The 14,382-nt window shown below is 42.0% G+C and overlaps 1 protein-coding gene across 24 annotated transcripts in view; it reads right to left on the reverse strand.

The window, feature by feature from the left end:
* The window catches only part of LMO7 (LIM domain 7), a 169,857-nt gene that overhangs the window by 47,645 nt on the left and 107,830 nt on the right, over positions 1-14,382 (reverse strand). For 7 of the 24 annotated variants that reach the window (XM_087895524.1, XM_087895520.1, XM_087895518.1 and 4 more), the window contains 7 exons: positions 13,684-13,797; positions 11,760-11,949; positions 8,957-9,209; positions 5,520-5,822; positions 5,105-5,263; positions 3,699-4,424; positions 1,249-1,278 (listed from right to left, as the gene is read on the reverse strand). In XM_087895524.1, the coding sequence (XP_087751650.1) occupies positions 1,249-1,278; positions 3,699-4,424; positions 5,105-5,263; positions 5,520-5,822; positions 8,957-9,209; positions 11,760-11,949; positions 13,684-13,797 (1,775 nt within the window). The remainder of the gene's footprint in view (positions 1-1,248; positions 1,279-3,698; positions 4,425-5,104; positions 5,264-5,519; positions 5,823-8,956; positions 9,210-11,759; positions 11,950-13,683; positions 13,798-14,382) is intronic. The other 17 variants (XM_087895541.1, XM_087895537.1, XM_087895536.1 and 14 more) reach the window with 4 other exon arrangements.

Genomic DNA, 14,382 nt, shown 5'->3' on the forward strand with positions numbered 1-14,382 from the left:
TAGGGCATAGTAACCATAGTCAGCCAATGAATAGGCATGGCAACAAGTCAGCCAATGAGGGCTGTTTGGAAACTGAAACTTAAGCAAGAAGTCTGGGTGTGGTTTAGCTGTGCTGAGCTCTGAGTCTGCTGCTCTGTGCAAAATCTACTCCATCTGCTGAATTGTAAATGAAACTCTTCTCTCCTCTGCCTGTGTTTGCTTGTAACTACTACCATGTTGGGAGAACCTGCCATTGGTATTGTACATTTACTTATGTGTTGTATTATATATAAAGGTAAAGGTAAAGGTTCCCCTCGCACATATGTGCTAGTCGTCCCTGACTCTAGGGGGCGGTGCTCATCTCTGTTTCAAAGCCGAAGAGCCAGCGCTGCCCGAAGACGTCTTCGTGGTCATGTGGCCGGCATGACTAAATGCCAAAGGCGCACGGAACGCTGTTACCTTCCCACCAAAGGTGGTCCCTATTTTTCTGCTTGCATTTTTTACGTGCTTTCGAACTGCTAGGTTGGCAGAAGCTGGGACAAGTAACAGGAGCTCACCCCGTTACGTGGCACTAGGGATTCGAACCGCTGAACTGCCAACCTTTTGATCGACAAGCAAGAGAAGTTAATGAATCCTGCAGAATCAGTTACCTGTGTGTGCTTTCTGGATGTGATGGCTGCTGCAAACTCTGACCATTTTTTTGTTTATTAAACTGTTCAAACCCTTATCTTCTTCACAATGATGTACAATTTAATCAACACAATAAAACATCAAAAAATCAAATAATTTAAGATGAAAAAGAATGCTCTGAGCGCGGCTGTTTCAGAGACCTGGGATAAAAAGTGCTGCATGCAACTGGACACTTCCCTGACTTACAGACGACATCAGCACTGAGTCTTGTGACAACTGGCTTACACTGCAATGGGTATACGTTATTTTTGCCTATGACTTATTCTGAGTCTTTAGCCAAAGAGAAGCAGGGTTGCCAACCTTTTACCACAACCGGAGCCGTTTGTGAGAATTTGCAAAGCTGTGCCTAGAGCTTCCCCCCTCCCCCAAGCTTCCAAGGAAGCCTCTTGTGGGTCTCCAGGAGCAGCAGCAGCCCCTGGGGTGGGGTCCCCAAAGATGCTTCCGAGGGGGCTTTGCAAGCCAGTTGAGCGCCAGACCCAAAAGCACATGCATACATGGCCTCAAGCGGAGTTACAAGGGGTTCGACGGGAGAATTAGGGGGGCGTTCACAGGCTGCCATGCTTCCGTCATTCCACTTACCCGTGTTCCTCGGAAATCTTTTGCAACAGCCTGAAGGGAATCAGAAAACCGACAAAGTTCACACATTGCGTTCCACTGGCATTGCCGTGTTGTCACGATGCCCACAGGTTCATGCCCACCTGATCAGCTAAAGCAGCAATTGACTTTGAAAAAGCATATGAGGTCCCTTGCAACTATCTCAACATCTTCGCATTTCAAAGCCCTGTTTTAACTTTTAAACGTGACCCTTAAACACAAGTGGTCCCTTTTCTGCCTATGCTTCTCATTGTTTTGAGATGGACCATCATGCAGATGTACGAGATCTTCACTTATGGAAATGCCAATGGTTACATCACAATGGTACATAGAACATTTGTACTATTTCAACAAATATTTGGAGAGATCAAAAGCTTAACACACAGAGGGGAAAACAACCAGCTGCAGCTGCCTTAGATTTGATAAGATTTTAGAATATAGGTGGTCCTTGACTTATGGCCAAAATTTTCCATTTCTAAGCAAGGCAGTTGTTAAGTGAATTTTGCCCCATTTTATGAATTTTTTTCCCCACTATTGTGGATAAAAGCAAATCACTGCAGTTGTTAAGTGAACCACACAGTCATTGTGCGAAGCTGACTTCCCCCATTGACTCTGTTTGGCAAAAGCCAGCTGGGAAGGTTACATATGGCGATCCCATAATCCCATGACAGCACAACTGTCATAAATACATGTCAGTGGCCAACCACCCAAATTTTGATCCTGTGGCCATGGAAAGGCGAGACAATGGTCATAAGTGTGCAAACTGGCTATAAGTCACTTTTTTTTAGTGCCGTTGCAACTTCGAACGGTCACTAAATCAATGGCTGTAAGTCAAGGATTACCTACTAATTTCAGAACTGCTCAAAGACCATGTGAATCCAATGCCTGGGCCCTGCCCAGTTGGTGGGCCCAGGAGAGAAGCCCGTAAGAAAGGCTGTTTCCAGCAGAGAAGTCGATACATGGGTGGAGCGATCAAGCATTTATTCTGACGGATGTCTTCAATTGAATATTTAAATTTATGAAAACGACCAGCTCGCAGATACTTATTTTCCAATGAAACATGCACAGTTGGTCCTTTGGGATGACGCAGTGAACACAAAGACACAGAACGCTTAAAGAAGAACTCATGAGTGGCGCAAGGAGAATGGAATGGATGAGGTCATTTCAAGACGAGAAGGACTTTACCAGATGAACATCAGAAAGCTCATTAAGATTGGCCAAGGACTGTGTCTTCACGGCGAACGGTGGGGCCAATAATCGGCACCTGACGCCCTCTAGAATCCAAACTTCTTCTGAAAAGGTTGGGAAATCCTCCCATAGGAAGGGGGGGGTTTTTCAAAAAACAAAAATCAGTGGAAACCTTCCTGCCTTTCTCCCCTCTCTCAAGAATAAACAAACACGTCAACTTATTTGGAAGTAGGCTTCTTTTCTGAGCAACGAGGAAACAATTCTGGACAATTCAGACAATAACAAGGCTTGGGGGTGGGGGGGGGAAAAGTGGGGTGTGTTATAGAAATTGTTAAAATAAAGTTGAATATTAAGCCAGTGTGGTTGGAAGGGCCCACATTCTGAAAGGGATTTAATAGACATTAATTAATGAGTAATCAAACCAGATTGTCAAAATATAGATTCTACTTGAAGATCTGATCAAAGGAATTGTAGGCTGGGCAGCAACACACGAAGCCCCTTTGTGGGAAAAAGAAAATTGGAAAAGGCGTCTAGGCATCTTCCTTTTGTCTTATCTGCAGGAAAGGTTTTCAATATTATATGGAAGAGCTTTAGATTCACATAAGAACTTTTAGAGAAAAAATCTGACAGTGATTATGGCTTATGTATATTCAACTACAGACTTCAAATATACACCATTTTGTTTAAGAATCATTGCACACTAAGGGGTACCAGCTTCTTGTTAACAATAGAAACTGGTATTCTTGACCAGTACAATAAACACAATCTTGGAGTACAATAAACACAATCATCACCTTCTTTTAACGAACCCATAATCCCTTGCGGGGTGGAGTCTGGGCAACTGAATGTAGCTAGCAGAGTGTTTACTGGCCGGATGCCCTACCTGTCGCCAGTGCGGAGTTTTGTTCAGCAGATATATTCTCATTGTGCCCAGACAGAGAAATAGCTGCCTCTACCTAGGATCGAACTCACAGCCTCCTGATTGTGAGGCGAGAGCTCCGCCTCTAGGCCACCGCACCACTCCAATACAATAAACACAATCTACAAAACAGACCTGTAAACTTCTGATGGATGGATTGCGAGCAGTTGATGATCAACAACAGGACTTATGGGGATAGACATGAACATCGAGCTTAAACATCACACCAAGACATGCTTTGTTGAAAAACAAACACCACAGTTCTCTTCCAAGCACTATTTCCATATATTCAGATGCAAGCATGATCCATGCATGGCCATGAGCTGACCTTTCAACCATTTGCCGTTTTTTATGCCTGGTTTTGCTGGCCTCTCTGATGGCTTCCCATTTTTCCATATCTTCTTTGCTACACACTCCTGGGCAGAAGCTCTTGGATTGGACGTTGCCTCCTAGGCTGAGCAGCTCCATTTTTCGGGTCAACATATCGTCCTTCTTTTGCCTTGAAGAAGAAGGAGATAAGACTTTTCCTCTCCGCTCACTCTCGCTCTTGAGGGTGGACTTCTCCAGCAAGCATAGAAATTTGGCCTGAATTTCTGGGGGTAGACTCCAAGGATCCGGGAAAAGAGCAGGTTGGTACTTGTCAGGTGCACCAGATAAAGGCACTTCTTTCTTTTGCAGTTGAGTTTTGCGAACAGTGAGGTCATCTTTTTCTAAATCTGGAATTATTTCATCTTCCCCATCTCTGGGCTGAAGAACAATTTCTCCTTCAACACGAGGTCTTTCTTGACAAGACCTCCTAAAATACTCAAAATCCTGGAGAACGACTGGATTCGCGTGGGAGGCACCAGTCTTACGGACAAACAAATCATCGTTTTCCAAATCTGGATAAAAGTCTCTAATCTCATGGATTCTTTGGTCATAGCCTGGCCTAAGGTAATTAGATTTTCTGCACGTTATGAGCCGAGGCCCTGAAGATGGGTCAGCTTTGGTTCTATGATCAGAATTCAGGTAGTCCTCGGAATATTTTTGCAGGGCTCGAAGAAATAAAAACTGGCTGAGATATAAAAGACACATACGCACATTAGATTTGCAGTATGGTGTAGGTCACGGAGACCACAACCTTAGCAAAGGTTTACAATCCTTAGCAAGTTTATCGGCTCTGGGCTCTGTCATTTCTGCACCTGAATGAAGGATTCTTCCCACAGACAAAAAAAATCTGTCCACATCAGAAACAGATGCAGGAAAGAGAGAAGAAAAGAGATCACAATGCTTTCTCCTCTCCTTTTACTATCATAGCTGGAGGTTTTCAAAAATGTCTATTAAGGAACATCCCATCACAAGAGGCCTTCAGCTGCTGAAGTGATACAACCCAGAGAGAGGTTTGCCAATAAACGAGCACTCAACAAAAAGGATGACCAAAAGATGCAGACACTCTATAGAAAGGTGCACAAACATAACAAGGAAGCAAGGCTAATTTGGATGCTCTGTTCTTTAAAAGGACAAGGACTTCTACTTTGGGGTAACAGCAAAGCAGGCCAGCCATTATAAAAGGCACGGGAGTGGCAACCAGCAGACATACAACAATCCTTATCACTTTAGTAGCATCAATTCCGAATGCTCAGGTACAGAAGATTATATTAGACAGCTTTGCGTATCAATAATTCACGTCCCCGTTTAAGCAAGCCACAAACGCCTTCACTTATCAGCTAGTCTGGCTCATGCAATTGTAGGAACCTTGGCAGCTCAGAGGAATGGCCACGCATCTCGCCTGCAGCCATTTCAGCTGTTGGCTTAATGGGTTGAGAGTCTTCTTGGCATCTGATACCCAAGCTGTCCGCAATGCTATGGTTGGGCTGGACTCTTGCATCTTCCGCTTCGGCATCTCCCATGTTACTGTATAGGATCCCACACCGGGAGAAGGAGAAAAGGCAGGGAAATAAGTCCCGTCACAGAAACTAGGCGCAGCAATCTATTTCATCAAACAACAACAGTGCACACAGAGGCCATAGGCAAAGACGAACGGAGAAACGATTCACTGTAATTGCCCCCAGGCAACAGTAGACTCCCCTCTGTGCATTGACTTCAATGAGTTCAAATGCATTTTCTAGAAATCGGTTTGGATGCAGAAAGAACATGCAAGACGACAAACCTGAATCCTTGAATTTCCTTATACCACTGTTTGGAAAAAGATATCCTTTGTGCTTTTTTCCAGTGCAACTCTTCGCCCGGAGCCCAAGACTTAGGGAGAAATTTATGAGAGGAGATTTTTACAGCTGATACAGCAGCACTTATTTTGCGAGCGTAAAGATCATCTGTTTCGATGTCTGGGATTCCCGTGGTTTTCTCCTCCTCCTCCTCCTCTTCCTCCTCCTCCAAATAGTTGGAGAAGTCTGAAAGAATGTAAGTTGCTGACTTGCGTTCCATCCCGGGCCCCAAAATTCTTCCGTGGTTGCTGCACAAAACATCCGGCGAGGTTGGAATTTTCAAATACAAACAGAAAAAAAATTAGCTATTGAGTACAGAAGGCCGTAGGCCCCTTTGTCTTAGAGTTACTGACTTGTGAAACAAGTTCAATAAATTATTGATGCAAAACCATTGTACTAATCAGGTACAAAAATGTTGAATACATGTAAGCCTTCTAAAAGAATAAAATTATGGGAATCATTATATATATATAAAAAAAACACTAATGGAAGATATGTCTTAAAGAGAGATTATTTACAGCAAGTTTTTCAGGAACTGATTATTTTGATCTAGAGAACTGGATCTGATAAATGGGTCAACTGGACTACCAAATCAATGGTAAAATTCAATATTTTTTACTACTGGTTCTGTGGGCGTGATTTAGTGGGCGTGGCAGGGGAAGGATACTACAAAATCTCCATTCCCATCCCACTCCAGGGGAAGGATACTGCAAAATCCCCATTCCCTCCCCACTCCTGGGGGAAGGATATTGCAAAATCTCCATTCCCACCCCACTCTGGGGCCAGCCAGAGGTGGTATTTCCCAGTTCTCCAAACTACTCAAAATTTCCGCTACTGGTCCTCCAAACTACTCAAAATTTTCGCTAATGGTTCTCCAGAACCTGTCAGAACCTGTTGGATTTCACCCCTGCCCCAAATCCTTTCTAATGGTTACCAAAAAGGGAACAGAAGCTATTCTTTACCAAGAACCCATAGTTTGGCAAGTCTTCTACAAACATCTGAAGCATTCTCACTTTCCTCTCCCAAGAGATGCTACCATCAGGCCAACAGATCATCAGTGGTCATGCAATCCCACTATCACCTAGTCGGATTCTCTGCAGAGATCAGCAGTTGAAGAATACAAACAAAAGACTAGCACCAATGATGTTATCTAGTTTGAGTAATGACACGTCTGCAAGCTCAGAGAGCACCTCAATAAAAGCAACAGAATATAATTAATAGCCATGGCATTCACTAGAATTGTGTGCCATACAAAACCATAGCAAAGAAAGACTTGCAGTCACATGCAGCTGGTCCCTATGAATTTCAGAAGATAGACAAGGGGAGATGCTCCTGGTCTATCACCCTACAATTTCTATCCTCTTGGAGAATAGCTTCCGTGGGGTGGGAGGTAAAGAAGATGTCAAAATGTTATTTATATCTTATTTTAGGTTCCAACAGCAGCTTTGCTCTCAATGATACTATTAAAGAGAAAGAAACCAAAATTACCCAGTTTACCATAACAAAAGACGTGTAATGGTTGATAGTGATTCATAACCCCCGGTAAGCTTTAAATAAAATGTAACATTGTCCAGTCATCTTTCGGAGTTCCCAAATTAAATTAAGCTGTTCATCAAATAAGCATTCTTCATTTAGTTTTAATTTGCACAATTAAGTGGCGGAATTGGTGACAACTACTAACAGCACTGTTTTAGAAGAGAGATGGATCTCATCACCGCAAAGTTGTCTCTATGGTTTTAATTGTAATTTGAATTACTAGCAGCTGCAAGGTAATTCGAGGGACCGGGGCTACCATCCACCTCCGTAAACTTATGAGCAAGGAGGCATCTGGCATTTACTAGTCTGATCAACTGAAGTCTCAGATCCTTGGCTATTAAAAGTGCCAGCATAACCATAACTAGCAAATGGAAGTATCTGTTCTGACCTGGCAGTTGTCTGCCACACCTAGTCATATCCACTCCCTGCCCTTTATCCCTAGAGCTAGGGTGGGGCTTCGCTAGCAGAGGTGGCTCGTCCGTCCCAAGGATCGGCCCATAGATTTCCACTGCTCTCCTCTCCTCTGCCTTCTGTGCATCCGCGCGTCAGGCACTGGACCCAGCTGTTCCTCCTCTTCCTCATCAGCCACATCCAGACCTGGGGGCTATTGGCCCAGGCTCTCTCTCTCTCTCTCTCTCTCTCCCTCTTCCCCCTCGGAGCTCTCAGGTTGCTGAGGGGCCGGGTTGATGTTAGCCCTGACTCCAATATTGTCTTCTCATCTGATTTGGTTGCTGGAGGGGCCGGCGGCCAACAGGGCCACATCAGTATATTATTATTATTATTATTATTATTATTATTATTATTATTATTATTATTATTATTATTATTATTATTATTATTATTATTATTGTTGTTGTTGTTGTTGTTGTTGTTATTGTTGTTGTTGTTGTTGTTGTTGTTGTTTTGTTGTTGTAATAATAATAATAATAATAATAATAATAATAATAATAATAATAATAATAATTTATTTTTTATTTTATTTTATTTATTTGATTTGTATACCGCCCTACTCCCGAAGGACTCGGCGGTGAACAGCCAACAATAAAATACATAAATACACAAAATTTAAAAACCCGATAAAATCAAATTAAACTTTTTGGCCCAGACAAATTAAAATACCCCAATAATTTAAAAACAGATTAAAATTTACATGTTTTAAAAAGGGAAGAGATCAGGAAGAGATTAATAATAATAATAATAATAATAATAATAATAATAATAATAATAATAATAATAATAATAATAATAATAATAATAATAATAATAATAATAAATTTATACCGCCCTTCTCCCGAAGGACTCAGGGTGGTGAACAGCCAAAATTAAAATACATACAATGTGAAAATTAAAATAATTTTAAAACGTGAATAAATTAATTTGGCTTCCCCAATTTAAAACCCCTTACCCATAAAATTAACCAGTTAAAAATTTTAAGCCTTTCCCTTCTCCTCCCCCATTGGGTCTCTAATTTTCCCAGTTTGTTTTGGTTTAGCAAAGCGTTCCCACCTGCAACAAAATCAGCCACAATTTGTCCTCAAAGCTGAAGCTTAAAATTAAGCCTTACCGTTCACAAAGATGAAATGCTAAATCAGGGGTGTCAAACTTGTGTCGTCACGTTGTTGTCAAGTGACGTCACGTGACTTCCCCCCTTCGTTAACCCGCGAGTGGGCGTGGCCAGCGCGTGATGCATCTGGCCCATGGGCCGCGAGTTTGACACCCCTGTGTTAAATCACTGCTAAGGGAAACAGCAAGAAAGGAAGGTGGTGCATCTGGATCCTACCGGCAGCAATTTCTCAGCCTTTACTGTAAACAGACCATTTGAGATGTTTGAGCGTGACAAGAATACCTCGAAAAATTTCCATCCGGTTCAGTAAAGACTGGACTCGCCCAGCTTCTTCTGTTATCTTCATTCTTCTCGATTCTCTTCTTTCTTAAAGGCGCTGGCATATAAGTTGGTGGCTTGGCTTTGTTGGGCAGGAAACGGTTGAATTCTGCAGCGGGCTTGGGTTCAATTAAGGCCACTCGGCGATAGGACATGTCGTCTTTCCCAGGATCATGCATTCTGGCGCGGGTTTCAGAATCTGTGTCACTCTCAAAATCTTTTACATACATATATATAAGAAAGAAGAAAGTTGCAGTTACAATTTAAGAACTGGGAAGCCACAAAATGAAAATAAAGTACTGATTAGTTCGTTGCTTTCTGTTGGAAACGAGCAGACCAAATGGCTTTTTGAGACGAACGCCAATAATATCGCATCAAAATTAACTTCGTTCATCTTCAGGAGATCCATTACCCTTTTTAATGCCTATTTTAGATTTACAAAATGATGCATTAATCCCAGCATTAATGCCACAGACAATATCCCACTCTAGAATTTGCATTACAGATAGTCCTCAATTTATGACCACAATTGAGCCCAAACTTTCTGTTCTGTTTGAATGTCGCCCCATTTTATGACTTTTCTCACTGCAGTTGTTAAGTTAGTAACACTGTTGTTAAGGGAACCTGGCTTCCCCCATTGACTTTGTTTGTCAGAAGGCCGCAAAAAATGGTCACATGACCTCAGGACAGTGCGACTGTCAGTTGCCAAGCGTCTGAATTTCAACCATGTGACCATGGATGGATGCTGCAAGGGACACAAGTGTGAAAAACAACCTCAAGTCATTTTTGTTCACTGCTGTTGTAACTTGGAACAGTCACTAAAGGAAGGGTTGTAAATCAAGGACTACCTATACATAGGAATGAATCAGTATGAATAATATGTGTGTGTGTGTGTGTGTGTGTGTCTGTCTGTCTGTTTGTCTGTCCGTCTATCATCTGTGTCTGTCTGTCTGTCTGTCTGTCTCTCTCTCATCTCTCATCTGTGTCTGTCTGTCTCTCTCTCATCTCTCTCTCTCATCTGTGTCTGTCTGCCTGTCTCTATCATCTATCTATCAAGGTTCAAGGTTGGTTACCACCTTTAAAGTGCTCCATGGCATAGGACCTGGGTATTTGCAGGACTGCCTTCTGCCGCCAATAGCCTCCCACCGACCAGTACGCTCCCACAGAGAGGGACTCCTCAGGGTGCCGTCGGCCAGGAAATGTCGGCTGCCGACCCCCATGGGGAGGGCCTTCTCTGTGGCAGCTCCTGCCCTCTGGAATGATTTGCCCCGGGAGATACGAAGGATATCGGATCTCCGGGTCTTTCGCCGTGCCCTGAAAACTTTTCTTTTCCATCAAGCAGGGCTGGCGTGAACCCTCCCCCCTTTTTTAGTTTTTTTAGTTTTTTAGCTTTTAATTGTCAATGGGTTTTAATTCGAATTGTTTTAAATTTGGGACAAAGTATGTAATTCTTTTAATAATTTTAAATTTTGTATTGGTATGTGTTTTAGTTTTGGCTGTGCACCGCCCTGAGTCCACTAGGAGAAGGGCGGTATACAAATTTAAATAAATAAATAAATAAATAAATAAATAAATAAATAAATAAATAAATAAATAAATAAATAAATAAATAAATAATCTGTGTCTGTCTGTCTGTCTTTCTCTCTCTCTCTATCATCTATCTATCTATCTATCTATCATCTCTCTGTCTATCATCTCTCTATCATCTCTCTATCATCTATGTCTGTCTGTCTGTCTCTCTCTCTATCATCTGTCAACTTTGTCTGCCTGCCTGCCTGCCTGCCTGCCTACCTACGTATCTATCTATCTATCTATCTATCTATCTATCTATCTATCTATCTATCTATCTATCTATCTATCTATCTAATCTATCTATCTTGTATCTATTGTCTGTCCTGTCTGTCTGTCTGTCTGTCTGTCTCTCTCTCTCTCTTCTAACGCTGAACTAGAACCCAACTTTTTAAATCAACACTTTCCAGTGCAAAAATCAAGAGATTTTGATGGAAAGGAAAGTTGGGTTTGGAAGGGAGTGAAAAAAATCTCCCACAGAGCGAGACAGAGTGAAAAGGAAATTAGCTGGGATGGAACCAAAGCGTTGAAATTTTGATGTAAGCATTTTTAGAGTTCTGAATGATGAACTATATTGAGCAAAGCTGAAACAAATGCTATACTTTTAATGTCTAAGTAAAGGAACGATGAAAATAAGAGTTCTAAATAGTGTGAGAAGGATCACAGGATGATAAGGCCACAGGTGTAAAAAAAAAAATGCAACAGGAGAGAACTTCAAACAGGGGTTTTTTGTGAAGGATTTGTGAGACTTTTTTTAGCCTGTGCATCCATGTAGGGTATTTTTTAAAATAAATATTGCTGTTTTAATTCTCTTGTATTTTTATTGCATTGATTACTGTATATCTAACCCAATGCTTTAATGAATGCTTTACCAATCATTTTAAGCCACTGTTCAAAGCTAACAGCTTGAATTTTATTGTAAATTGCTTTGGGATTTATTTATTTTTTTTAAAAAAAATGAGAAGCGATTTGCAAATGTTTTAAATAAATAGCTTAGGATGCTTTTTTTATTTTTTAATCAGTTGCTCATCATTAAATCTTCTGTGCCTTCAGGCAAACCTAGCAAAAATCTAAAGGACCACCTGAGGAAAATAACCCATTCAAACAAAAGCAGCAAAGGCGCCAAACAACAGTGGACTTCTTTCCAAGGCCTGTCTTCTCAAATAAAAAAAGGATTAACCCAAAGCGTAGGAATCACCTTCACTGCCGCCTTTCAGAGTGAGATCTGAAGAGAAACTGGTAGAAGATCTGGAGCCAAAAGAGTCCAAGCTGTCTAAGGAATCGTCCCGCTTGTGGCTGGCGGACAATGAAAGCGGATCAGCGCACCAAAAATCCCCGTATCCGCTGTCCCTTCCACTTTGTTTGGGGCTGTAGGATTCCCCGAGGGCCTGTAGGAGAAAAAACACAAAAGAGGAGTTGACATTCAGCAGAAAGCCTATAGGATTCAGAGACCAAAGCTTCTTCTCATTGCTGCTGTCACAGATGGCAGAATATAGAATAACAGATTTGGAAGGGACCTTGGAGGTCTTCTAGTCCAACCCTCTGATTAGGCAGGAAACCCTATATTGTTTCAGACAAATGGTTACCCAACATCTTCTTAAAAACTTCCAGTATTGGAGCATCCACAACTTCTGGAGGCAAGTTGTTCCACTGATTAATTGTTCTAACTGTCAGGAAATTCCTCCTTAGTTCTAGGTTGCTTCTCTCCTTGATTAGTTTCCATCCATTGCTTCTTGTCCTGCCTTCAGGTGCTTTGGAGAATGACTTGAGTCCCTCCTCTTTGTGGCAGCCCCTGAGATATCTCACCCCAATCCTTCTTTTCATTAACCTAGACAAATCCATTTCCAGAAACTGTTTTTTGTATGTTTTAGCCTCCAGTCCCCTAATCCTCTTTGTTGCTCTTCTCTGCACTCTTTCTAGAGTCTCAATATCTTTTTTACATCGTGGCGACCAAAACTGGATGCAGTATTCCAAGTGTGGCCTTACCAAGGCATTATAAAGTGGTATTAACACTTCACGTGATCTTGATTCTAAACCTGTTTATGCAGCCTAGGACTGTGTTGGCTGTTTTGGCAGCTGCTGCACACTGCTGGCTCATATTTAAATGATTGTCCACTAAGACTCCAAGAGCCTTCTCATAGTTACTACTATTGAGCAAGGTACCACATATACTGTACCTGTGCATTTGGTTTTTCTTGCCTAAATGTACAACTTTTCTTTTTTCAATTTCATGTTGTTAGATAGTGCCCCATCGGTCAGAAAAGGGCTCTTAAAGGCTGTTGTTTTAAGCCACCAATTAAAATGAGATCCATGCAAGAAACAACTGGGAGTAACAGCAGCACCCAAGGATGAGTCTCATGTTTTCATGGGAAAGAAAGGCACTAAAATTGTTAAGCCTCTGACTTCAGATGGATAATATCTCTGCCAATGACTTTGAAGCTTAGAGGGTCCACTCAGGAGGACCTTGTGGGATCTCTACCATTTTTGGTTGCCTGCTTTCTCTGTACACAATGAGCCTATAAGAGGGCTAGTGATTATCCTGTTGAGATGTCAGAATGAGACAATTTACCATGACCAAGTCATCATGGCCATCTCACCACAGCCATTTCGCCATGGCCAACCTGCTGCAGTCATCTCGCTGCGGCCAACTTGCCATGCAACAACTCACCATGGACAATTCCATGTGGGATAACTCAATGAGATAAATGTTATCTGCCACTGTTTCTTCGACATTGTTATTGTTTTTGTCAGTGTTATTTCCATCAAAGAAACAGTGGTGAATAACATTTGTCGCATTGAGTTATCTATCTCCATGTGGAACTGTTCACAGCAAGTTGTCGTGAGGCGAGATAGCTGTGGCGGGTTAGCCAAGGCGAAATGGCCATGGCAAGTTGACTGCGTTGAGTTATCCTAGACCCTTGGGATGTTTCCCTTGGGGATTCAGAGTGAAAATCATCAGAAAAGGTTTCCTAGAAACATGACTGAGAATCCATTTGAATTGCCAGTTTGACCCTCAAGTGGATTTGTCAATCAAGGCAGATGCTGAACAAAGTACTATGAGAGAGACGGAGACACCTGCGATCTTTGTCATTTCTAAAACGATCCTGTCACCGAGGCCTTACCTTGGTCAAAGCTTGTCCAAGCAATTTCTCAAAGGCTTTCAAATCCAGATGGGGTCCATGATAAGAAGGGCTACGGGCTGCTTTCCTGCCCAGCCAGTACAAGGTAATCAAAACCTTAAAAAGGACAGAATTATGGAGAATACTTAGAATGATTAAACACGGTTCCAGAAGCTATTATTCTCCATTCTAACATTCTTGTAATAGAAAGCTAACCAAGAAATGCACCATTGCAGAATGTGAGGGGTGGTCTCTTTGGCCTACGTTCTGCATCCAGGTGTTGTGACCTAGGCCCAAGTAGTTATTACCAGACACGATCAGTCCTAAACAAACATATTTTTATTAGAACAGCTGAGAATTACTTCATTCTCCGCTTAGTCCAAATTAATTCCAAAACAAGTCCTTTAGAAAAAGTCCTTCGGCCTTCACAAACCTTTGTCTTCTTTGGCATCCAGCCAAAGGCTTTTCTTGGCAAAGCCCCACAAAGTTCAGGAACAAGAGACTCCGACAAGAAACAAATGTAGCAACGTTGCTTTCCTACAAAGAGCCCAAGAGCCTTTGCTGCTCTTTTAAGCCTTATGGGAGGGGCCATTCATCTCCTGGCCTTACTCCCGAGTCGTCCTTTTCGCTTTAGCTGTTCTTGCCTTCTGGCAGCTCTTCGCATGTGTACATTAGGAACAGGCTTTTCCTGTTCCTCTGCCT

Source organism: Pantherophis guttatus, chromosome 5 (genome assembly GCF_059756535.1).
Source record: "Pantherophis guttatus breed Tessera chromosome 5, ASM5975653v1, whole genome shotgun sequence".
Classification (NCBI taxonomy): domain Eukaryota; kingdom Metazoa; phylum Chordata; class Lepidosauria; order Squamata; family Colubridae; genus Pantherophis; species Pantherophis guttatus.